Source organism: Lepisma saccharinum, chromosome 3 (assembly GCF_977018435.1).
Source record: "Lepisma saccharinum chromosome 3, izLepSacc3.1, whole genome shotgun sequence".
Classification (NCBI taxonomy): Eukaryota; Metazoa; Arthropoda; class Insecta; order Zygentoma; family Lepismatidae; genus Lepisma; species Lepisma saccharinum.
Window position 1 is genome coordinate 120,222,498 of NC_139231.1, and position 25,582 is coordinate 120,248,079.

General features: G+C 36.6%; 1 protein-coding gene across 5 annotated transcripts in view; it reads right to left on the reverse strand.

Annotated features, from left to right (window-relative positions):
* The window catches only part of LOC145985371 (uncharacterized), a 148,910-nt gene that overhangs the window by 20,513 nt on the left and 102,815 nt on the right, over positions 1-25,582 (reverse strand). For all 5 annotated transcript variants that reach the window (XM_083119322.1, XM_083119323.1, XM_083119320.1 and 2 more), the window contains 4 exons: positions 17,278-17,548; positions 9,657-9,825; positions 5,253-5,468; positions 2,076-2,253 (listed from right to left, as the gene is read on the reverse strand). In XM_083119322.1, coding sequence (XP_082975448.1) covers positions 2,076-2,253; positions 5,253-5,468; positions 9,657-9,825; positions 17,278-17,548 — 834 coding nt within the window. The remainder of the gene's footprint in view (positions 1-2,075; positions 2,254-5,252; positions 5,469-9,656; positions 9,826-17,277; positions 17,549-25,582) is intronic.

Below are 25,582 nucleotides of genomic sequence, written 5' to 3' on the forward strand. Positions count from 1 at the left end.
AAAGAATTTAAATGCTTCAATTTACTAATCCAGTTTAACTATTGAAATTCATTGAGATTATATAGAGATATATCTGTTAAATACTGTTTAATTGCTTTCAGTTTCTTGTGAGTTTCTGTAATTTGTTTGATGTGTGTGGGAAGTTTGTTACGATATTTTATTCCTGCAACACGAGGTGATTTGTCTGAAAGAACAAGTCTGTGTGCTTGCATGTGGAAATTCTCTTTTTGACGTGTGTTGTGGTGATGGACGGTCAAATTCTTATCTAATTTATGGTGTTTTAATACATATTCAATTACTTTGTAAATATATAGGGAATACATGGTCATAATTTAATTTTCTCTAAATAATTCTCTACATGAGGTTTCTAATTGGTATTTTGAATATATACCGTATTGCTCTTTTCTGTAGAATAAGCAATCTTTGAGTGTATTCCTGTGCAGCTCCTCCCCATGCTATTCTGCAATATTCTAGGTATGGATATACAAGTCCATAGTATAGATTTGTGTTTATTTCAGACACATGATATTGTGTTAGGAGTTTTAGGAGATACAAGTTTTTCCCTACTTTTTTGATTACATGGTCAATATGATATGTCCATCTTAATTTGTCATCAACAACTAAACCTAAAAATTTAACTGGATTTTCATAATTGATTTGATTATCATCTATTTGTAAGTTTATATTATCAAAATTGGGTTTATTTCCAGGATTGAAAGCCATATACATTGTTTTTTGATAGTTTACATTCAAGTTATATGAATTTAAGTGCTGAGTTATTATATTTACTGATATGTAGGTTTGTCTTTCTAATTGTTCTTGTTCTTGTGTATTTGCACTGCATGTTATAGTTGTGTCATCCGCGTATGTTAAAATATTTGTATTGTCTGGGGAGGGTAAGTGGTTGGTATATAGTATGAACAGTAGCGGACCTAGTGTGGAGCCTTGAGGGACTCCTGTTTTTGCATATTCAGTGTCAGATATAATTTTGTGAACCACGGAGTTTTCAGTATGTAGTATCTGGGTGTACTGTGGTCTATCTGTAAGAAAAGATTTTATCAGTTTGTATGTATTACCTCAAATGCCAAGATTGTATATTTTTTGCTTGAGCATAGTGGTCTAAGCAGTCAAAGGCTTTGGACAGATCCAGGAAAATAGCACAGGGTATCTCATTATCTTCTAATGCATCCATAATTATCTAAATAAATTGAGAAGTAGCTGTACTTGTCGATTTACCCGTTTGGAAACCATGTTGTAGTGGACTAATTATGTTATATTTGGCACAGAAATTTAATCACCCCACACAAAGCTAAAGCAACATTTTCTCCGCAAGAAATTCATTCGCAAAATGAACGGATCCAAGATCCGAGAGTGAATAAATATAGAATCGAAATGCAAAGGAACCATAATTTTGTACGTAACAGACTAGAAGTCATAATGACGAGATTAACAAGTTTCTGAACTGAATCTTTTGGGGGAACTGGAATCACAAGAACCAAATTCGGAAGTGGAAATGAACCGTTTGTTCTTTTTGTAACTGGTTCTCCTGCAACTCCAAAATGCACGTAAATTCCAGAAAATATGCAAAATTCCCTGACTATTCCCTGACTTTTCCCTGACCAATCAAATTCCCTGACTTTTCCCTGTTTTCCAGGTTTTCCAGTCACGTAGCAACCCTGGTATTGCTTGCATTGTAGAATTATTTCTCTTGTAGCTTATGGTTGTTACAAGCAAGCATATAAAAACAACTAACATAGTATTTCATCAAACATCGAAAATTGTGTTTATATCCTTGTAACAACCATAAACTACAAGAGGAAAAAAAAGGCATCTGTTACTGATTGGCAAAACATCAAAATCAGTAAATTTCTGATTTTTTACATCACTACTATGCAGACACTCATTAAAAAACAAAACGCATAACAGCAGTGAATACTAATCTGAAATTTAATTTGATTGTTAAAAGAAACTCGTGATCACTGTAATTTTTACATTTCATAAACAACTTCCCAGCACGTTTACATATTTAAAAGCACTTCACTCATAACAAAAAATATGCACACTCTTATACACACCTGAGCGAGGAAACGGTAAATGTAACAAGGTTTGTTCTGTCCGAAACGGTACACTCGGAATATACTCTGCACATCATGTGAAGGATTCCAGGATGCATCAAAAATGATCACACGATTTGCACCTGTCAAGTTAATTCCAAGCCCTCCTGCTTTGGTAGATATTAAAAACAATCTTGCCCTGGAAGAAATGCCATTTGTAATACATAAATAAATCTGTTCTGAAATATTATTAAAGAGGAATTATAGCATATTCAACACAGCATATATTTATACATGTTATCCAACATACAGGATGAGGCAAAAGTCCGGTTGCATAGGATATATTGTCCGTTTGTTGAATGGCCACAATAGTTGCCAGACATTATGACTAGAGGCACATATTTTTGGTAAATAAAAAAGCAAAATTTCAGTATAAAAACAGTCAATTTCAGGTTCAAAACCGGTTAAATAGAATGAAATTTCGCTGTTACAGAGCTGAAAAAGTGGTATATAAAATGACATTTTGGTTTTAAAAATTTGAATATAATCCCAAATTTGATTTAAAAACTGCACTATTACACAAAATAAACATATCCCTTCTAATAGCACATTAAATCATTACCAGAATATTAAATCTATTTCTGTATAACAGGGTCCATTTTTGCTTCTTAAATATTTACAACAGAGTTTATCAATTTTCCATGTATTGCATAACTCAAGGATACTTCAGATTACACAAAGTATCGCATCGGTATATAAACGATAAAATTTCATGTTTAAGAGTCTATTTCGGTAAAATAATGCCTAATTTATGGAAAGTAAACTCATTTTTAATCTTTGTTTACATTTTTCAACAACCTGATAACTCTGCCATTTGGTGGAAGGAATTGGAAGCTCCACAGACAAGGAAAAGCCACATGTGACCTCAGCTAGCCAATGAGAAGCTTCCAAGGCTGGGACGTCCCACAGGAGGCAGTCAGGCAGGTGTCCTATTGTTTTGAGCTTGGCATTCAAGCTCACTTGTGTTTGTTAGCAGCCTGAGAGCAGGTCATGTTTTGCTGGCCAAAACCAGTGTGTTAATGGCCACGTGGGCCGTGAACAATGGACTTACACTGGAAATAGGCATTCAAGGCCCATATAAGTTAAATATGGACCTGAGTGGGTGTTATCGCACAGGATATGGTAGCCAAGACCTCTTTTAAAGTTCTGAGTGCAATTTTCGCCAATGTTCCGAAATCTGTGTCCCATACCCAAAGTGGGAAATCCACACCACATGGTTGGCAAGAAGGAGTCATAGGAACATCCATGGTTATATCCAGCAATTCTTTCATGAAAAGCCTGGAAAGTGCATCCATCACTCCCCAAAGTCATTATTACCTCAAGAAAGCAGGAATTATCCATTCTTTTGCCTTGAATGCCCCATAAATTGCCAGGTGTCGGGATGTGGCTTGTGGTTGTGAAAAAGTGTGTGCCCCCCAGGTATGAAATGTATTGTGTGAAATTGGCTGATCTGTAAGTACCAAGTATTTTGCATATCTAAATTTGTGTTCTTTGTGTAACAGTGAAGATGTCCATGTTTGGTGGTGGCCATACCACAGGTTGTTCTTCATTGAATAAATGTGTTGTTTAAATGTGATCGACCTGATATCATTGACGTGAACCGTAAGTCTACAAAAGCCTCCTCTACCTACAGTTTTCAGATTATAGGCTAAAGTTTGTCTGTTGGTTAACAGGTCTCCCAAGAGATACCTGTTATAATCCACAGAACACCACACACAGCATAGGGTCTGCGTGTGGCAGCGTAAAGCATTGCTCTTTTTTTGAATAAGTGTTGTTGTTGTTGTTATTTTATTCTTGGTTGATACTCCACCAAACCCTCCCCATAACAGAGTCGCTGAATCTCTAAGAGTAAAATCATAATCTTAATAGCAATATTCATTCAAAGTATAAAGTAAGAAAGTACCCTTATAACGTAACACCCCTGGATATTTTAGTTTTTGGGACTTGTAAAAGCCATCTTGTATGCTAAGGAAATTAAGTCTGGACCACCTCATCGGGTTATAAAGAAGTATCAAATTTCTGTTTGTGAATTAGTTTATTTAGAAAAAAAACTGCACCACTAGCTACAAGCATTCATGCCATAAATTTTGTTGCAAGTCCACTTCATGGACATGTCAAAATAAAGGGCCGATATTTTTTAAAAAACAAGAAAATGATAGAAGAAACTTATTGTGATTGATAAACAAGTACATACTTTCGCTATTTTTCGACGTAGTCGCCATTAACCTCTAGACATTTCTGATAACGTGGTACAAGCTTTCGTATACCCTCTGCGTAAAAATCTACCACCTGCGAGTGCAGCCAGTCCAGAACTGATGTCTTGAGAATGTCACTGTCGTTGAAACGCTTCAATGCAAGCCACTTTTTCAGGTGAAGAAAAAGAAAGAAATCGCTGGGAGCAAGGTCGGGGTTGGAAGGGGGATGATTGAATAGTTCCCATCGAAATCTTTCAATTGTCTCAACAGTACGAGCAGCTGTGTGTGGGCGGGAGTTGTCATGGATCAGAAAAATTCCAGAGCGTAGCATTCCTCTCCGCCGATTAGATGGCAAGTCGCAGATTATTCAGTGTTTCACAATACACCTCTGCTGTAATTGTTCGTCCTGGTTCCAAGAATTCCACAAAAATCAAAAATCAGTCTTTTGGTCCCATGCCATGATTTTGTGAACTGATGGTGTTTGTTTGAATTTCTTCGCTTTAGGAGAACCAGAGTGCCACTATTGCATTGACTGCTGCTTCGACTCCCCATTGGAGTACGATATTCACGTTTCATCCCAGTCACTATGTGCGAAAAGAGGGCATCCCCATCCTCCCCCCAGCGGGCCAAAAAATCACGTGCAGCTGTACTTCTTTGCTCTTTGTGAGCATTTGTCAGCATTTTTGCTACCCACCTCGCACACAGTTTGTGATACCCGAGGTTGTCAGTCACAATTTAATGCACTGTTTTCGCAGACACTTATGGAAACTCTTTGGCAAGTTCAGATATTGAGAACCTGCGATCAGACCTACAGTTCTGAACCATTATGCACCCTGACTGAGAAATGAGCCCAGAACTCACCTTGATTACAGGGTGACAGATATAACTACTAAGTTATCAAGGAGGGGCTGCATACTTTTAACTTTCTACATATAATACTTACCTATTGTTGTCTTCGTCATTGAAAGTTTTGCAAAAAGTATTCCTGTACTCTACTTGCGTTGAGCCGTCTATGCGAAAATAATCTAGGCCACTCGTCCAAGAGCCTATGTGTTTATTCAATGACTCTTCTTGACTCCCATCTTGTGTTGCTTCGTCAATTCTGGTCAGGAAGTACTCTATTAAATTTAAGGAGAAGAGAGACTGGCTAAACACCAACCTGAAGATATAAGAAAGAAATATATTATTGTATACAATTATTTGTTGTTCTTTTAAATATATAAAACTTTGTAAGGTAACACTGAAGAAATAATAAAATATTGGGCTGAGCTGATACCAGTACTGGAATGCATTAATTGGAATTTATTGACTGATACCAGCCGATTCTTTTTCAGAGTTTGCAAAATTGGAAATTATGCAATTTGCAACAAAGTTGTGGGGAGAAATGAATTTCGTGATTATTATTTCATGTGAAATTATTAATATTGTAAAGCAAAACTATGGTTTATATGTATTTTGTTGTTTTGCATTGCTTTTCTGCCACTTTTGGCTAATTGTGACAAGGATGAGTAATTATTACAATATATGAAATTGATGAATGGCTAAACACCTGGGAACTTTGGTGGCGATATCAAATGTGTTTGGCCACCGACCTGGCAAAACCGTTAGATTTCTGTGATAGTTACAAAGGAAAACTTACATGTTAAAATTTATTAGAATTCTAAATGGTAAAGGTGGAAATCAGTAAAGGTATCAGCATTGTTATTGGTTCAAAGCAGAATCAGAAGCCCTGTAACATAAAGCAACGAAGAAAGAGAACATTTGAATAGGCTCGGCGGCAAAATAGCTTTTTGGCAACCTTATTTTCAACTATTATTGCACAGAAACATTTTACATTACTTATGCTCAACACAAGTTCAAGTCATTGTTTCACAATTTAGTTTTAAAAAATAATAATATTTCAGTGACAACATTGACAAGCAACATTGCATCACAAAATCTTGCAGCAAGAGAATCCAATTTACTTCAGCCATCTTGCACACATAAATTTTGACATTTTCTAATCTTAAAGAGAATAGCATGAATGCATCTTTAAAAGATTTATACAAGTGAAAAATAACTTTTTTTAGCTCAAAGAAAATTTCACTTTAATTTTGAAACGCATCTCAATTTCAATACTGATATATTTTCAAAGAATCATTTAAATACTAAATGTAGTAACAGACAAATTAACTACATATTGAACATTCTAATATCTCTTGAAACAAGTTATCATAATTTCTGTATGCAAATGAACAAGGTTTACCTGATACTACTTTGAATAAATAATAATTTCCACCTATGCAGATACTTTCATACTTTAAACTGAACGCAACAGCTACCATAGGCTTGTGCATGGGGGAAGGGGGGCCAGCTGCCCCCCCCCCTAATCATTTACGTCCGCAGATTTTTTTCAACAGAGGGACAAGCAAGATATTTTTCCATGGGTTATATTACCCGATAATAGTGTGTTGCCACCTCAAAAAACACCACTTTATTTTAAATTATCGCATTAATGTAAATTTCTATGACTGAAATCAAATTATACGTGCAAAATATATAGGCCTATTTTTAGGTTTGACATTCAATTTCTAAGGGGGAGGTGTGGCCATCCTTGCCCCCCCCCCTCCAAACACCCATGACCCTCCTACATATTTCACCTAGAAATTTAGTGGAGAGTAATCTTATCAGAGTTATTCAACGATATTATACTCTTAAAGAAAATTAAGTATTTTCAAACCGATGAAAGTTCAAAGCAACTACGGGGGAAGGGGTACAGTGGCGCAACCACAGGGAGGCAATGGGGATTGCCCCTCCCCAAGCTTGGACGGAAATCAATTCTAGGGGGGGGGGGCAAGGGGGCAAACTTTGAGGTAAAAGAAAGCAAGACTAGTAGAATCTAAGAGTAGCAGAACAAAAGGCTACTCAACATGGATTTAGTTTTCACGTCTTTCTTGCATTATTTCTTCCAGACGGCCAAGAGCACCTGCAGGGTGGCACAAAGGCAATCCCCCCCCCCCCACAATATCAAATTTTATACAAATAAAAATACATTTCGTAAAATTTTCTTGCTCGCAGCTTCTCCTTTCATATAATCAAGTTCAGAGGTGCAGCTAGGGGTCGGTCGGATTTGGACCTGAGTGCCGAATGATCTAAATGAAAAAAATTGTAAAAGAATGCCATGGCGCCCATTAAATATTTTGTGCCATATTAAATCAATATTGTTTTCAGTTTGCAAAAATTAGGATCTAAGAATTTTCTTGCTCGCTTTGCTCGCAATTTTGTTCTCTTCTAAATTGCCAGAGAGATGTTGTAATACTAAGCACTTCAGACTGTTGCTGCTAAACAGTTTTGTCTTAAATGCATGAGCACAATTGTCTAGAGGAAAATAAGCACAGCACATTTCAGACAATTTATTTATTTGTTATGGTGCCTCTTTGTTGCTGCAGTTTGTATATACCCATCAATGCAATGAAACTAAAACAGTGAGATACAATGAGGTTTATCTTTCTTGACTAAACTTTCATCAATGCTTTTGCCCCCCCCCCCCCTAATCAGAGGGTCTGCGCATGCCTATGACAGCTACTAATGCAAATACATGTATATAAGTACTCTATTGCAAGCAGGGTGGATAAAAATCATGTTTTTTATTTTAAAAAATCATTTTTGTTGATTTTTTTATTTAAATCAATTTTATGATTTTTTAGAAAAACATGCTTAAAATTGCTTGTATGATGGTTTTTGGCACCATGCACATAGATATATATTTGTTTATAGAAAGGCTTTTTATAGTAAATGGCCCTGTAAAATATTTGAACAGTTTGATTAAAGCAAATAAAAATATACATAAACATTCATTTTTCTGTTTCCGATACTGTAACTACTATGGAAATGTTTGTTGAGCTTGTTAATGAAACTAATAAAAATTTCACTAACTTTTCTTCCAGTGAAACTAAAACATTCTGGATGTACTCTATAATCGTAACTTAAAATATTAACTTAAATATTTTTATAGTCTCTGTACCTGAATTTTGGAGATTTTTTTTAATGATAGTTCGAAAAATATCAGCTGCCATGTTTATTTACAGTTTAATGATATTGACACTATTTCTGGATTAACATGATTAGTATTTTGTATATTTTTCTACACAAAATGTTTGCTATTTTTGCCCATAAAATTATTGAATTTTAAATCAAGATAAATCCTGTGTTTAAATTTCCTTTCGTATGAGCTTTACACCATCAGTATACACATTTTATTCCCTATCTTAGAGCCTAACAAACACCATTAGATGATTACATGAGTAATGTACATTCATCAAAAGTGATTTTGATATTTACAAAATCCTTATGTATATTATTTTATAAATTATTTATTTGGATTTTAGATTTAAATCATCTGATTTAAATCAATCCACCCTAATTGCAAGTATAGAATATCCATCAAATCAGAGTTATGCTTAAAATACGAAGGTTGATCAGAAATAAAGTTTACAAGACTTATCTCTCAGAGGACAATGTTCGCATTCTGGAAACAATGATGTGTCTAATCTGATACACAGAAATTGATCAACCTTTAAACCACAACCTTTACATCTATATAGCTCTAAAATAGATATCAAACATGATGCAACGGATCACAAGATTTATCCCTCTAAACAGGCATGCTATTTACTAAAATTGTGTGTGTATGTGGGGAGGGGAAGGGTTGCATAGCAAATTGTCTTCCTATCTGTTTACCAGTGACCTTTACAAAGACATTCCATCCCAGAGACTTTCTTGTGTAAGTAAGCTCACTACCTTTCTTATGCTTGTAATGGGTTATCCCAGTATCCCATATTTAGTTCTTGGCCAATTATCCTTACTTGATTATCACATGATTCAATATATTTCTCTAAATCCTTGAATACACGAGTTTTCTATCACTTGTGCAATAGTTCACCATTTATGGTTTAGCCATTTCACTCTCTCTCTCTCTCTCTCTTCGAACCTTGGCCTTTAGCCAATGGTTTGGATTTACCCGTTTGCTCAACCATTTGATTTGAAAGCGACGATGACGGTATGCTCTGATGTCACACTGTGACATTCGTATTATGAAAGCATTTCCAATTAGTATCAGTACTTTTACCTGCCAATGTCCAAGAGCTCAGAAAATTCAATAAAGAATACATTATGTAAATGACCGACCTATTGTAAGAGTGGTTGGTGAAATCCATCCATTACAACAAAAATAAAACAAGCCAAAATAGATGGACTATTACTTGTGACCAAATAGACACATTTGGACATAACAGCAACATTTACTGCTCCCCTCCCCACCCCAAACACACACACACAAAATGAGGAGATAATTTTAACAAGAACTTACACTTTGTCACCAATCAATTCACATTCACGAAGAATGGAAAACAGCACGACCAACTTCCCACTCTGAGACATATCGTTCATTTGTTCATCTTCCACAATATCTGACCACCACTCCTTTGGTCCACTTGGAGGGCATTTTAGTTCAATTGGAGGGCAAACCCCACCTGTAGCTAAAATAAACAAAATAATTACTTTAAAATACATGGTTAATTAAAAAGAAAGTTATAAGCATACACTACTATTTAGTATGATCAACCATTAGCAGGCAAAAACCTCCACAAAAGTTTCTCTGGATGGGAACTCTGCACATGCACACTATTCAAACTTGGCACCATGTGCACAAAAAAAAAGGAAGCAAGAGAAATGATTGTTGAAGAGAGATGAAATCTTTGAACAAAAATCATATTCAGCATGTCCTTTGGCCTGCAGTGGTATATTCCTACAACCATGCCAAGTAAGGTAAAAGGTAAAGTTCCCCACGCATATACAGGGTGTCTACCAAAACAACAAATGCAAAATTCTTGACTGTTTCATTACCTTTCTTTCCTATTTTTCCCTTTTTCTTAAAATTTATTTAATCAACCCCTATTTAGGTACAGTTGGAAATTAAGAAAATATATTTTTATTCAATGAAAAACCCCTACTACAATAGTTTTTCTTGTATGTATGCATTGCTTGCATTGTAGAATCATTTTCCTGTAGTTTACGGTTATTACAAGCATAAGAAAACAGTTTTTCATTGTGACGTTTCAGGAGAACACACACTCCCTTCATCAGACATTTATTTTCATTTTGACTAAAGATACAGTTATAACAATGGTTAGTAATTTAAAAACAAAAATAATCCATTATATAATGGATGTTGTCAATATTACATTGTTGTAATATACCAACCTAACTGTGAAAAGAAGCAGTCTGTTTTATTTTTATTTCAGATATTATTTTTTCTTTAATCACATTATATATATATATATACCGTGCGTCCATTTCGATCTTCAGCCGAGAGATCGGGAGAAGCGTGGCGGGCGGCGCTGACAGAGATGCCGACGTTTGCGGCCTGTAATGCCCGCTTATTTTTATGGACATATGCAGACATTTATATAAATATTGCAAAACGAGCACTAATCTGTGTTATAAGAGTACGGTTTTAATTTTAGTAGCTTAGTGGCTGTATATGCCGATGATTTTGACACGCCCACCTCTTGTGAAACACGGCGTAGAGGTTGGTTTGGAGAACGTTCTAACGCTGCACCAATATCATCGAGTTTTGCTTCGGTTAGAATCCGTCGTTTTTGTTTAGGTGTTTTAAAATTCAACGATCCAGTTTCTCGTAATTTTAGGACAAGATGTCTAACCGTATCTCTGTGTGGAGTTGAAACGCCTGGGAATTTCTGTACAAATTGCCTACACACGTCTCGACACAAGTCTGTTTTCACGTACGTGTCATACATAAAAAATCTTTGTTCTAACGTGAACCTTGCGGCTGGCATTCCAATCATCTCACTGACACAACACACATACACACTTCAATAACACAAACAAGTAACTGCAAGTAACCAAGAATAACACTCTTGCGCCACTATATTCACAACTCTGTCTTCATCTAGTCGCGAAGGAACAAAAAACTCGAGCTCGGATATTTCGGATTGCAAGGAAGCTCACGAAAACCATTCACTTTTAACGGTTTCGTCTGCAGCGTAATCTTGATACAGTGTTGCACATTCGAAACCTCCAAACGATTCCCATAGCCACAAATCTCTTTCAAGGATATAAACTTAAGCAGGACGTTACTGGTCAAAACTATGATTAAAATGCTTTATTATCTGTGGCTCTTTACATAGTTTCTATAGCATATTTATTTGTGTATATAAGAGCAGAACTTGGATGAATTACTGAAGAACTTTTGCGTGTTATAACACAGGTTAGTGCTCGTTTTGCAATATTTATATAAATGCCTGCATATGTCCATAAAAATAAGTGGGCATTACAGGCCGCAAAATGTCGGCATCTCCGTCAGCGCCGTCTGCCATTCTTCTCCCGATCTCTCGGCTGAAGATCGAAATGGACGCACGGTATATATATATATCTATGCTATGAAATTAGCGAAAATTTTGAATTTTTCTACTGTCCGGTGAGTGTTTCCTTTTACCTTCTTTGATTTTTACTTAGCCCTTTTGGCCCTCCTTGCTTTTATCCATTTTATATACCTCCCGCCAGAATTATAACCTCCGCCTACACCAGGCCCTGGTTAACCGTGGATATCCCTCCATCCTGGTCACCAAGCAAATATCACGAGCTGCCTCACATACCACTACCACCAAGAAACCTGCTGCCACCAACCCACCTGCACTCATCACCCAATATCATCCCCACCTCAACAAAATCAGGCACACACTGCACTCTCTTCTCCCAATCCTCCACAGTGATCCCGAAACCAAAAACATATTTCCCGACAAACCCAGGGTGGTTTTCAAACGCCCCCCTAACCTCCAAAACATCCTGGTCCACAACACTCCTTCACCACACATCCAACACCCCCCTGCCCATAAATGCAACCGACCCAGGTGCAAGACCTGTTCCATCCTTATCACTTCTCACACCCTCCAGGTGCACACGGCCACTGGCAAATTTACCCTCCATCCCAAAGGGACCTGCCATGCCTCAAACCTTATCTACATCCTCACCTGCAACATCTGTGGTGATTTTTACCTGGGGGAAACATCAACGGCCCTCAACCTTCGCATCAATAACCACCGCTCCTCCACCCACAACCTGGACTTCACTGTCGCCGTCCACACCAACCACCACAACATCAGTTTCAACGACTGCTTCCGGGTAGCGATCATCCACCTCCTACCCCAACCAGCCAACACCTCTGTTCGCAAAAGATGGGAGAGAGCCTATATATCGGCCATGAGTGCAACCACTCCACCTGGCCTGAACAAGGCCACTCAGTAATGCCGAACCCTCACCCACCCTCCCGCCCAACTCATCCTACACACTCACAGTTTACGACGAGCCTGGTGACGAAACAGTGTTTTTTTTCGTTCTACGCACCGCTTCTTCTTCAATGGGGACCTGGCAACTCTGCAGGACCCCAACTTCCGGTTCCGTCTTCTGTTTCTTCTCACACCGATGATGCTATAAATTAGCGAAAATTTTGAATTTTCCTACTGTCCGGTGAGTGTTTCCTTTTACCTTATTTGATTTTTACTTAGCCCTTTTGGCCCTCCTTGCTTTTATCCATATATATATATATATATATATATAAAATTATGAATTCCAAATATCATCAGGTAATTCAAAGTTATCATTGTTTTCACAAAGTCTCTTGATATTTTCTGTTACATTATATTTTAAAGATGGTGGCTTACTCCATTTGTGAATAACAAAACTCTATACTGGATCTATGTTACCATTTTCATTATTTAATTTATTCCAGTGTTCTTCTGGTGAAAAAGAAAACTCCATTAATTAATGAAAATGGTAACATAGATCCAGTATGGAGTCTTCTTTTTCACAAATGGAGTAAGCCACCATCTTTAAAATTTAATGTAACAGAAAACATCAAGAGACTTTTTTGAAAACAATGATAACTTTGAATTACCTGATGATACTTGGGATTCATAATTATATATATAAAAAAAATAATGTGATTAAAGAAAAAAATTATCTGAAATAAAAATAAAACAGACTGCTTCTTTTCACAGTTAGGTTGCTATATTACAACAATGTAATATTGACAACATCCATTATATAACGGATTATTTTTGTTTAAAAAATTGCTAACGATTGTTATAACTGTATCTTTAATCAAAATGAAAATAAATGTCTGATGAAGGGAGCGTGTGTTCTCCTGAAACATCACAACAAAAAACTGTTTTCTTATGCTTGTGATAACCGTAAGCTACAGGAAAATATCCCTACTACAAGTCCGATTAAGATGAATACTGAAACTGTACTTAACAACATATTCACATTTGCTTTAATTATCAATGCATTTAAAAACTAATGCTTTAGATTTCATCCTGGATGGGGAATGGCCACACAGGGTGTCTACTGACGTTGAATTAGCCTGGAATCTACTTTTGTAACTGGATAACCTGGAAAAAGCCTGGAATTTTACCAGAAACCTCGATTTATCTCAAAATTGCCATTTTCACTACATATGTCCACTTCACTTAGGGGCTTATGTTTTGTGAGTACATGGATGGCGACCACGGGGATACCTGAGCAGAGTCTGTCACCGACTCCACTTGAATTTTGGGGGGAATGCTGGTATTCAAGGGATTTATTCATTAATTTAGAGAAAGTCAGTGAAAGCTTGGTCCTGGGTATGACCAAGTATGTATGAGTATGAGTAAATTTTGTAAAAATAAAGTAACTGGGCATTCCCCATCCAAGAATAATATGCAGTAACATGTAATTATATAAATTAACATATGATTAGAATATGCCTTCATGGCATGGTGCTAAGCACAGGGAAGCACTTTACCTTTTTTTATGATTAGAATTTAAACTAATAATTTTTAGCACTTTTGTAGTAAAAACAAAATGTTAAAAATATACTACTACTAATGTATATGAATTACACGGCAGTTAAAGGTGAGAACTCAGCTTGCTTTTGTTGGTTACTGCAAATTTTTCTCAACTTGCCTTCTAGTAGGAGTTATTAACAATAAAAACTTTTCTTTGTTTAAAAAAATATAGACCTGGACAAACCTGGAATTTAAAAACAGACATTTACAAAACTTCTCTCATACAAGAATATAATTCTTATGAAACAAGGCGAAGAAATCTTAACCACAACTCAATGCAATTTTAGAATTCCAAATATTCAATTTTATCAAATCGCAGTACAGGTATATAACAATGTCATTATACTGTTGAATTTTTCTTGACATTTCTCGACTGGTAGACACCTTAATTATAGCATCGTGCCATGAAGGCACATTTAGGTGGTGTGAGGGTAGGGCCTCAAACATTTTCGATCTCGGCCATTTTGGATCAGCACCAAGTTCCAGCTGCATTTATTCCCCAGGGTTGACCCCAGGTATCCATTGATTTGAGGCAGAGTGAGATCCGGAGGCACTTTATGCAAGGCCAGAAAAATTCCAATCTTAGATCACCACACCCTGGTTCTCGAACAGTCACGTGCCCTACCAACTAAACCACCATGGCTCATCTCCACCATACCAAGTTGCAATGACAGACAGATACTTCTTCTCTAAGTGTATTCTTAAATGAAACTAGGGATGTGCCGAAGCCGATTACAGATGTATGAAAATCAGCAGAAATTGACATATCGAAATCGGCAAAAATACGATATTTAACCTTTTGCTGCCCAAGCGTCTCGATCGAGATACCCAAAAGTAACCCTCACGGAACCAAGCGTCTCGATCAAGATGCTGTGTCAAAGTCCTAGTTTTTACGTTATAACTTTTCTATTTTTGGCTAGAATTTCGATTTTATTTTTTTATATTGTTCCTAACACATGTATTTAACAGAAATGGTTTTTTGCATTTTTTTTGTCTTCATGAAAATGGAGGGGAAAAGTCGGGGAAAGGTACTTCTCTTTTGCGGCTCTTTTCAAGGTCAATTTTTTGCCGACAAAAGAGGACCGGCTTTCTTGTTCTAAAGCAATGCTTTTCACGTCCTCCTGCTAAGTGCTTTCGAAGGAAGCTTGTTTATCAGTATCCGATGTCAAAATGAAAGTTTTCCGTGAGGGCCCAAGCAGGGGGTGGGGGGAGGGGGATGGGGAAACTGGTTGTTGAATCTGTGTTGTGAGAATGGAATTTCGAAGCGCGCTCAAGGAAACCTTTGTTTTTTTTACCACAAGTGTCCACAAGTGGCAACAGGGGTTACCCAGCATTGTCTAAAAATAGAATTTCAAGCAGCTGCAAGAATTGGCGCTCATTTGTCACTACGTTCTAGCTTTTCGTCCGTGAATGTTGTGCGTAGGTGTCGTTTTGTGCCCAAGTGCGAGGACATTTTTTGGGTGGTGACAATTTTTTAAAATATTTTTTGGGGGTTTTCTCCCTTCCCCCTCCATATATACACCAAATTTGCATAAATTTTGCATTTTGACATTTTTGGGGGGAAGAAACACCATTTTTTAAGAAAAGTATTTTTGAGGGGATTTCCCCCCTTCCCCCTCCATATGTACGCCGAATGTGCATAAATTATATATCGTCTGAATCTGTGATTCATTCTGCGTACAACGGTATATCTTTCATATCTCTAGGGCATTTAGTTTCTGAGCTATAGTCATTTCAAGGTACCGCTGCATTTTGAAGCTTGAATCAGTGGCGTGCCGACCATTCCTTTTGAGGGTACAACTCAAGTTACATTTGTCATATGATGATAATGCAAATATTTTTGTGTTCCTTACATGTTAGCGATCATTTCCATGTGCATCTCGACACTGTCATGTACTTTTGCTTGAGGGGAGGGGGGGAGACATTTTTCCCCCCGAAATTTTGGAATTTTGAGAGTTAGCCCCCTCCCCCCGCCACATATATGCCGAATTTGCAAAAATTTCATATAGTCTGAATCTCTGGTTCATTACGCGTACAACGGTATATCACTCATCTCTCTAGGGCAATTAGCTTCCGATCTACACTCATTTAATTGAAACTCTGCATTTTGCTCAAAATCGGCTTGGGCAACCAAGGCTTACTTCTGAAAAAGGGCTTGGGCAGCAAAAGGTTAAACCGGTACAGATTATACTAGTTTTTTACCTTCTAACAAGTTTTATATTCTAGTTTTGTACGATTTATTTGGTCATGATTCGTCATTATTGTCGAGTTTTTGTAATAAAATTATTGCAAACTCTCATTCAGAGGATCAACCTAACTATAAATCTGAATTAGAACAGTACATTGCTGAAACAGGATCTGCTGTTGTATTGGAAATTCAAAAATGAGTATTCAAACTTGAAGCAAGTGCTGATAAAATACTTGGGCATACCTGCTGCATCAGTATTCAGTGATTGAGTGTTCAGTGTTGCTGAACAGATTTGCCATAAGAGAAGAAGTAGGTTACTTCCTGAAGTGCTTCCAAATCTCGTATTTCTGAAGTTGAATCTGGCAGAACAGGAATTCATTTTGCATTTCAAAGAACTGCTTGTGTACTAATGTTAAATCTCTAGGTTCACATAACCTTTTGTAGATGCATATGTACATTCGCATCTCTTGAGAATATATATGTATATACATATGATATGCAATACAAATGTACATAGCAAATATATTTTTGTCATGCAGAAAATAACATCCCATTTCTGTTTAATAATCTTATGTATCGGAATCGGTTAAATATCGGTATCGGTTCCAAAAATTATCGGTGAGTACATCGGCATCGGTAAATTTTCAGCTTCGTCACATCCCTAAATGAAACTCATCATCTTCTTCCACTTCTGAAAAAATTGTTAAATTCCTGACTGAAATATGGTTGTCATTTTATGATATTCTTTGCTTCGTTTCTTTCCTGCCATGATGGAAGAGCCAGGCTGGGTTTCAAAAATTTGGACTAAAAATAAAAAAAAACATACTGTAGTTTAGTCTAACTTAATTTGGTCAACTACTAACAAGAAGCTCTCATATAAATCAAAGAAAACTCACCTTGACGTGTCATTCTCCTCTTTGAGCTCCATTTATTGGCCTCTTCTTTCTTATCTGAACCTTCACTATCACTACCACTGTTCTTTTCTTTTTTCTTCTTATCATCATCATCCACACACACAACATCAGAATCAGGGCTTGAAGAACTGTTGTTCCTCTTTCGCTTTTTCTTTCGGTCATCTTCACTGGAGGAAGAGTCTTCGGTCGTGTCCTCGTCATCAATAAAATCTTTCAAGGAACCTTCAGAATCAGATCCAGAATCAATCATTCTCTGAAAATTTGAAAATAATTATTAACCATCTAAATTGCAGCGTTTATAAATTATTATCTAAAATTAATGTTGATGTTCCTTTTAGCATAATAGAAACAATGTCTTTGAGGCACTCCATTGCCCAGACTACATTTTTTACATTAAAATAAGTATTCTACTAATAGTTAACCAAATTTTTTTTTTTTCAACTTCGGTGCAATTAATTATGAACTAAACACTGTTGATTAAGCATAATTACTAGGGGCATGCATATTTCGTTTTTGAAAAAACAAAATGTGAAAAAACACATTGTAGTGTTAATTTTTCATGTTTCTGAAAGGTGCGAGATGCATTTTGTGACCATGAACTGCAAAAAGCGAAATTAACTCTTAAACACGAAATTTAGGGTTTATTCACAGACACGACACCTTCTGTGGTCTGAATTATCCTGAGAGTTATGCAATTCCCAGAAAATTGATTAATTCTGTTGTTAATATTGGAGAAGCAAAAATGGACTCCTTTACACAGAAATAAACTTAATACTCTGATAATTACATAAATGTGCTATTAGAATTGAAATGTTAATTCAGTGGAATAAGTGTAGTTTTTAAATCAAATTTAGGATTATATTCACAATTTTAAAACCAAAATGTATTTTTATATACCACTTTTCATCCAATTTTTCACTGCTATAACACCGATATTTTATTTTATTTACCGCTTTTGAACCTGAAATTGACTGTTTTTGTAACGAAATTTTGTTTTTTTATTTACCAAAAATATGTGCCTCTAATAATTACCCTTAGAATACTTTCCAAGATTTATAGTTATAGGTGATGGATTTTGTGTCATGGATGTGACAGAAAAAACACTGCCTTTTTACATCATAAGAACTTTATTTTAATTTCTGTTAATCTTCAAATGATGAAAAGAAAATATTTATGATAGAGAGAGCAAGTAATTGACCTTTAAATATTTTAGTGTAGTTTAAGAGGAAATGTAACATTTAAAGGAGAAATTAAATGTTTCTTGTTGCCACGAGTGGGACACAATACAACACAAAAGTGAATCAAATGTTAAAACGAACAAAATGTAAAATACCTTGTACTATTAACTAAATTATGTATAATATTTGGGTTTCTATCCAAATGACAACAAACTGCTCAGGAAACATAAGGTATGTCCAGTGGTGGAGATTAGGGAGGGCATGCATCCCCACTTTTTGACTCCGCATTATGCTAAACCTTATCTAACTCCCCCTAGTTTTGGAACAGCCGCCACTGGGTATGTCTCTTTAATCCTTTTTTTTTTTTTTTTTTTAAATTCACAGATGCCTCGATATTCCTGAGGAAAAGCACTCTTTAACTTCACCATCTTTTTCAAGGGAGTGTCTGGTAATACCAGCCTATCGATAGAGTTGGGTGGGCTGCCTCTACTTTCTTGAAGTTTCAAATTCTCAAAGTAATGCTTTGTGATTATATTTGAAAACGGTTTTTGTACTTGTACGTTTCTTCCATTAACGGTTCATTGTCCACATCTGAAGAAACGGATTACGCATCGGGAGACTTAATTTCAAATTCTTCTCTTCACGAGCTGTGATTGACAAGTTTGTCCAACCACCAAATTTTATGTCATGACTTTTTACAAAATGCAAGGAATACAGTCCTTCAATCGCTGGAACATGTTTCAATCTCTTTTTAAGCATTTTCTTGTGTATGTTTATTTCTAATTCACTTATGTGAATGATTTGTGCGCCAGATACTGAAGACTGTGCATCTTCAACAAAATCTTTAGCATTCTCTACTCGAAATTGAAGCTCTTTGATTCTATTCCAGGTAGCGCTTTACACAATGGCTTCAATGCCGTGAACAATCCCTTTGCCATGTGAAGATGCAAAAAAAGTGCCATTGCCCATCAACATCACGATCATCTTTCATGCAGCATATATTGGACATTGTGAATCTGTTTTTGAATTGAAAAACTGCACCACCAGAAAATATTTTAAGTTGATTTTTTTTATTTTGATTTTAAAATTGTGGGAGCATCAGCACTTAGGCCATTTTGCTCCCGTCACATTATACGGGAGCCAGCTACTTATCATTACAAATCACAACTCTAACGTTGCATAATTAAAAAGCTGAAAATGTTCTGACTTCTGTTAAAAGCTGAGGCTGTAAACGGGGCACTCAGCACACATAAGGACAACAGGATAATACAAACAAAATTATACTGGCCATGGGGCCAGTCGCCAGAGCCTCGTTAGTCTTCAGTCCAGGATGTACTAACGTGGAAGTGAGGTTGACATTTGGGTGTACTACATTAAAAGGTCACCCCTTACACCCCAAAATATTTTAAGTGCCTGTAGGTTAAATTCGGGTTTCAAAAAGCTTATGATTATTTAAAAAATGCAAAAACAGTACATGATGACTTAGTAATTATTAAACCAAAACAATGTTTTTCATCATTAGGAAACCAAGCACAAGCAGCGAATATTGTTATCTGATAGTGATTCGAATGTAATGACTGCATTTCACCCTAGGCAACTAAAGCAAAATTTTCAGCAAATCTACTTGTAGCTCAGCTTCTTGTTCATTCAGTGTTTCTTTCATTCTTCATGTTGCACTCATTTAACATACCCATGTATCTTGAAACAACGCCAACTGCAAAATCTCCTTTCCATACTTTATTTTGAATGTAAATGTCTAAATATGCTTATTCTTTCACATTACAAAAGCTTGTTTCATCTGGTAATATACATTTATTAAGGAAGACAATGAACAATTTGGAATTTTTTATCGAATCGGTTTTATGTGGTCTTCCTCTTCCGTGGCACTACAGCCGAGGATGGGCCTTGGCTTTCCTCAAGTGTGTCTGCCATTCATCTCGTCTGGTAGCAACAGCTTTCCAGTTCCTACATCCATCTGTTGCTGCATCCTCTTCAACTTGCTCCTCCCATCTCAACCTACCTCCAGGTTCTGACACAAGCATTTTCCTTGAGATGCATAACATGACCTGCCCACCTTAGCCTACTTAATTTCATAAATTTGTATAACTCATACAACTCATGATTTGTTCTTCTTTGCCATTCACCTTCCTGATATAAGGGTCCATAGATTTGACGTAGGACTTTTCTCTCAAAACAGCCTAACTGTGATTCATCCTGTTTTGTGAGGACCCATGTTTACGCTCCCGTGTTATAAGTGTTTTGTAGAGCGTCACCTTCACATGTCTAGGAAGGAGTTTAGATTTCATATCCTTCATGAGGCCATAGTACCTTCTGTTGGAAGAGGTTAAGCGTTTCTTTACTTCCACTATTCTGTCATTCCCTTTATTAACGTTGGAACCCAGATACTTAAAATTAGCAACTCTTTGGAAAACATATTTTCCTGGATTTATGTGGATATCGGTAAATCTTATATTGGTACTTTATCGGTATCAGCCAAATCTTCATATCGGCCCATCCCTACAAGAAAGTAAGAAAGGCAAGTCTGCTTTTATCCTTCAGCACACTCACATTGTGTCATGGATGGGACACTGAAAATATAAAATAATTTTTCTTACCTGCCGGTTGCACAAATTAAAAAATAGTCTATGAATACCACTGAGCACTGCTCACAACTGTGCCTTCATAACAGTCAATTCATCACCTTAAGTTTCTAGATATTTTAAATCATGGGATAACACCAATTGAGAATTGCATTTAAATAATAATAAGAAGCCTTGCTACTTTTAGAAAATAAAAGTACAGAGTTGTAAGCTCAAAGAGGAGTGAATTACTCTTTGTTCTAAAGGAAACACAATAGAATTTTTACAACAAAGATGGACAAATATGTACGTCTCCCACCATAGCTACAAAGTGTCACGGGTGGGACAGATATAAAAACCTTATAATCAATAATTACCTGCCATTTAACTACAAAAAACATTTAATATGAAAACAAGTATAAAATATACTCACTTTTCTGTTGTTTCATGCATAACCTCACAGTAGATATTTCACAATCTTAACTTAATTATGTTTTATGTCACGTGTGGGACTTCATAAATTCAGTGTTTAATTTGAAAGATTACAGAAACATCCTTTCCTTAGGAACTTCTAAAAAATCACACAACTCAAGTCAGCAGTTGATGATCTACAGTGATGCAACTCCTAGTGAAAAAAGTAGCTGACACAGACTATTCCTAACACCAAATTAAAACTTAAAGTAAAATTAAATTTTGTAAAAAAAAATTTCTTTGCTAGATAAAGTAATTTTAGAATATGACAGTAGAAAACTTCTTACGCCACGTGCCGGCAACATATTTGTTAAAACACTAAAATAACACACAAACAGCATGATGAAAAACACTTAGGGAGTTCTTCTGAGCTTTCGACTCCTTACGGAGTCATCTTCAGGGCTGGTCGAGGGAAGACTGAGTGGACGCGGTTGTAGTTCCACTGGCGTTAGTTGATGTGTCTGCCAGCAGATGTCGTTACGGTCTTGCAGTGTTGGCAAGTCTTTGCATGTTTGGATTGTTGGTTGGGGGAGATGGATTTTTAAGTTTTACTGTGTTGTACCAAGATGAATAAAGATTTCCACATAAATTGTCATTGAGGTTCTTTGTGTTTTTGATCATGTGGAAGTTGGTGGTTGGTTTCTATAATGTTTGGATAAACCAGAAGAACCTTTCCTGCGTATGTATCCTATGTGGTCAGCGAATCAATCTTTCATGGGTCTTTTGCATCGTCCTATGTATTTTCGGTTGCATTCACATTTGATGCTGTAGATGCCAGAGTTTGTTAAGGGATCTTTGTCGTAAGTTCTGAAGCCTGCTAGGTTTTGTCCTGGGGATTTGCCAGGTATATATGCTATTCTGTAATTTCGTTTTTCCAGGATGCGTCGGAGTTTAGTGGATAGGCCTGGTACAAATGGTATCCCTAGCCATAGTCCTCTTCTTCGTTTGTGGGATGGTGGTTCCTGGCTTTTATCTGGGTTTTCTTTCTTTTCCAGTGGAACTACAACCGCATCCACTCAGTCTTCCCTCGACCAGCCCTGAAGATGACTCCGTGAAGGAGTCGAAAGCTCGGAGGAACTCCTAAGTGTTTTTCATCGTGCTGTTTGCGTGTTATTCTAGTGTTTTAACAAATAATTTTAGAATGTTGACTCTCAAGATAGAATAAAATTACAACACTGCATTTTATTTTAAAAACTGAGATTCAGGATAACTTTCTCATGGAATGCCTCCTTTATAGTCCATGGCTTTAAAACGAAGTAGGTGTGGCCAATAAGTTACTGAAATTTGTATTATAGCTGTCCACTTTCTAATTGTCAGCATTTGCCCCTCCCTCACAGTGCAGGTGTTAGCTTCAATGTCAGTATTTTCCACAACTTGTCGAAGCTAGAATGACTTTTTTTTAATGTAAATATTAGCTTTTTAAATAAACGATGTTGTAAATATGAGGGATGAAGAAACTACAATAAAACTGAAATAAGAACTTATCAACAATGTAATTACTCAAGAATGGGCAACATACCATGTAAGAAGTCTACGAATTTGAAATTTAAATCGTGCAGCACTTTGTACTGAATTACTAATCGTACACACATCAATAGTATTATTGATTTCAAACAATAGTTTATCCAAGGTAGGCCAACTGTCACCCAGGAAAAATGTATGCACTTTCCTTCTACAAGGGCTGTTGGAAAAGTTTCTGCAATCAATATGAAAAAAGACATGTCAAATTCTGGGAATGGCTTTATTGTTTTTCAAAATATTCACCCTTAAGATCGATACACTTTTGCATATGCTCAAACCAATTTTGAAAGCATTTTTTTCCACTCTCAAGCTGATACCTCAGAAACCGCTGTTCGGAATGTGTCAACAGCTGTTTCAAGCGACACAAATCGCTCACCAAGCATCTTATTTTTCATGTGTGGGAACAAAAAGAAGTCATTAGGTGATAAATCAGGTGAGTATGGACAATGAGTCATTAATTTGACACTTTGACTGGTGTGCTGAGTGGGAACTGGCATTGTCGTAGTGAAGAATAATGCGACGATTTGGGTTTGTTTTACGCAATTCATTGATGACCTCTGGCAAACAAATTGTTGTATACCACTCAGCATTTACTTTACTTACTTACTTATTCCGATCCTCTTCTACCAATTGGTGTCGAGGTTTTGTAGAGAGCTCACCATGTCATGATCTTCTGCCAACTTCCTTCCTTCACTCCACGAGATGTTTCCCCTGCTCAGGATATCCTTCATTCCCTCATTCCATGTCCTACGTGGTCTTCCTTTCGGTCTCTTTGCACCCAATCCTCCCATTCTTGCTTCCCATACCTGTTTAGGTATTCGATGTTCAGGCATTCTGCTGAGGTGTCCAAACAATCTGAGTTGTGCTTGCTCCAAATCCTGATATAGTGGTTTTGTGTTTAATGTTATTCTGATTGTTTGATTTCTGATTTTGTCCCTTCTGGTCTTTTCCATTGTCCTCCTCAAATATTTCATTTCTACTGTTTGTAAGTTTTGTTTTTGTTTTTCATTAATTATCCAGGATTCACTTCCATATATAAATGTTGGTACATAAGTTGATTTGTACACAATCATTTTTGTTTTTTGGCTTATTTCCTTTTTCCCTAAAAATCCTTTGTTTATGGCATAATATAATCTGTTTGTATTCTTTATTCGAGTGTTTAATTCTTCATCTATTTTTCCATTACTATTGATTGTAACACCTAGATACTTAAAACTTAGCATTTACAGTACTTCAATATTCTAAAGTTATTGTTGCCACATGTCCGGTATAACCGAAGGAACAAGCAATCATTTGCTTGGCAGCACTCCTCGAACGAACAACTTTTGTTGGTTTCGGCTCACTTTGAAACACTCAAGCAGTGGATTGCTGTTTGGTTTCGAGTTTGTATGAATAGATCCAAGTTTTGTCCCCTGTAACGATGTAGTACACCAAATTTGACTTGCCTCGGTTGAATTTTTTGAGCATTCCTTTACACGAGCCTGTTCTTGAGCTTCGGTCAAGTTGTATGGGATCCAACGGCTTGAAAGTTTTCGTACGTTCAAATGACAATGACAAATAGTATGTATTGCTTTCACGTCAATGTTCATAGATGCCTGAATCTCACGGTATGTCATATGCCGATCTCTCTCAATCATTTCATGCACAGCATCAACATTACTGGCAACAACAGACGAAATTCATCACTGAGAAATGTGCGACCACGATGGACTTCAGAAAACCAATTGCACACAGTCCTATTAGATGGTGCTTCATCCACAAAAAGCCAAATGTGGTCGCTCGATGCATTGTTTCGGTGTTAAACTACATTTGAAATTATAAAAAAATCTTTGCCCGAAAGTGTTCATGAGAAATTTCCATTTCTCACACGAAACTACTACTTCAAACTGCTGTGAAAAATAAACGAATAGGCTTAAACAAACAATCAAAGATAATTTAAACATAAAAAAAGTCTAGTCTTCCGATTTTTATAACAGCGGAACACTAACACCACTGTTGGTAGTAGATTGCAGAAACTTTCCCAGCAACTCTCATAATTGCAGCAAGTCCAAAATTGTTTAAAATGCGCCATCCTCATTTATATTCAGTTCATTTTCTCTTCAGAGTAACCACCACACGACTTGGCTGAATTTCCTTGCAGGCCACATAAAATAAAGACACCTGTGCATTCCGAAGTTAGCGATACCACTTGGACCACACAACACTGGACCTTTCTCCACATGCACCACAAAAAAGGCCATGCGTCTCTTAGGTTTACTCTACCGTTTCACTGAAATTAGTGACATCTCAGCTCTCACTTTGTACTTCACATCATTCATCTCCCCAATAATAGAATACTGCTCTCCCGTCTGGTCCATGGCATGTCCCACTCACCTCTCCAGGTTCGATTCAGTCTTTCACTTCTTCCTAGCTATAGTCCGTCACAGGGTTCCCTCATTACGCAATTTTTCATCTCCGCATCTCTTGTCTTTTCTAAACTTACAAACTGCTTATCAGCGACGTTTGCAGAATGATTTCAGTTATTTATACAAAATTGTG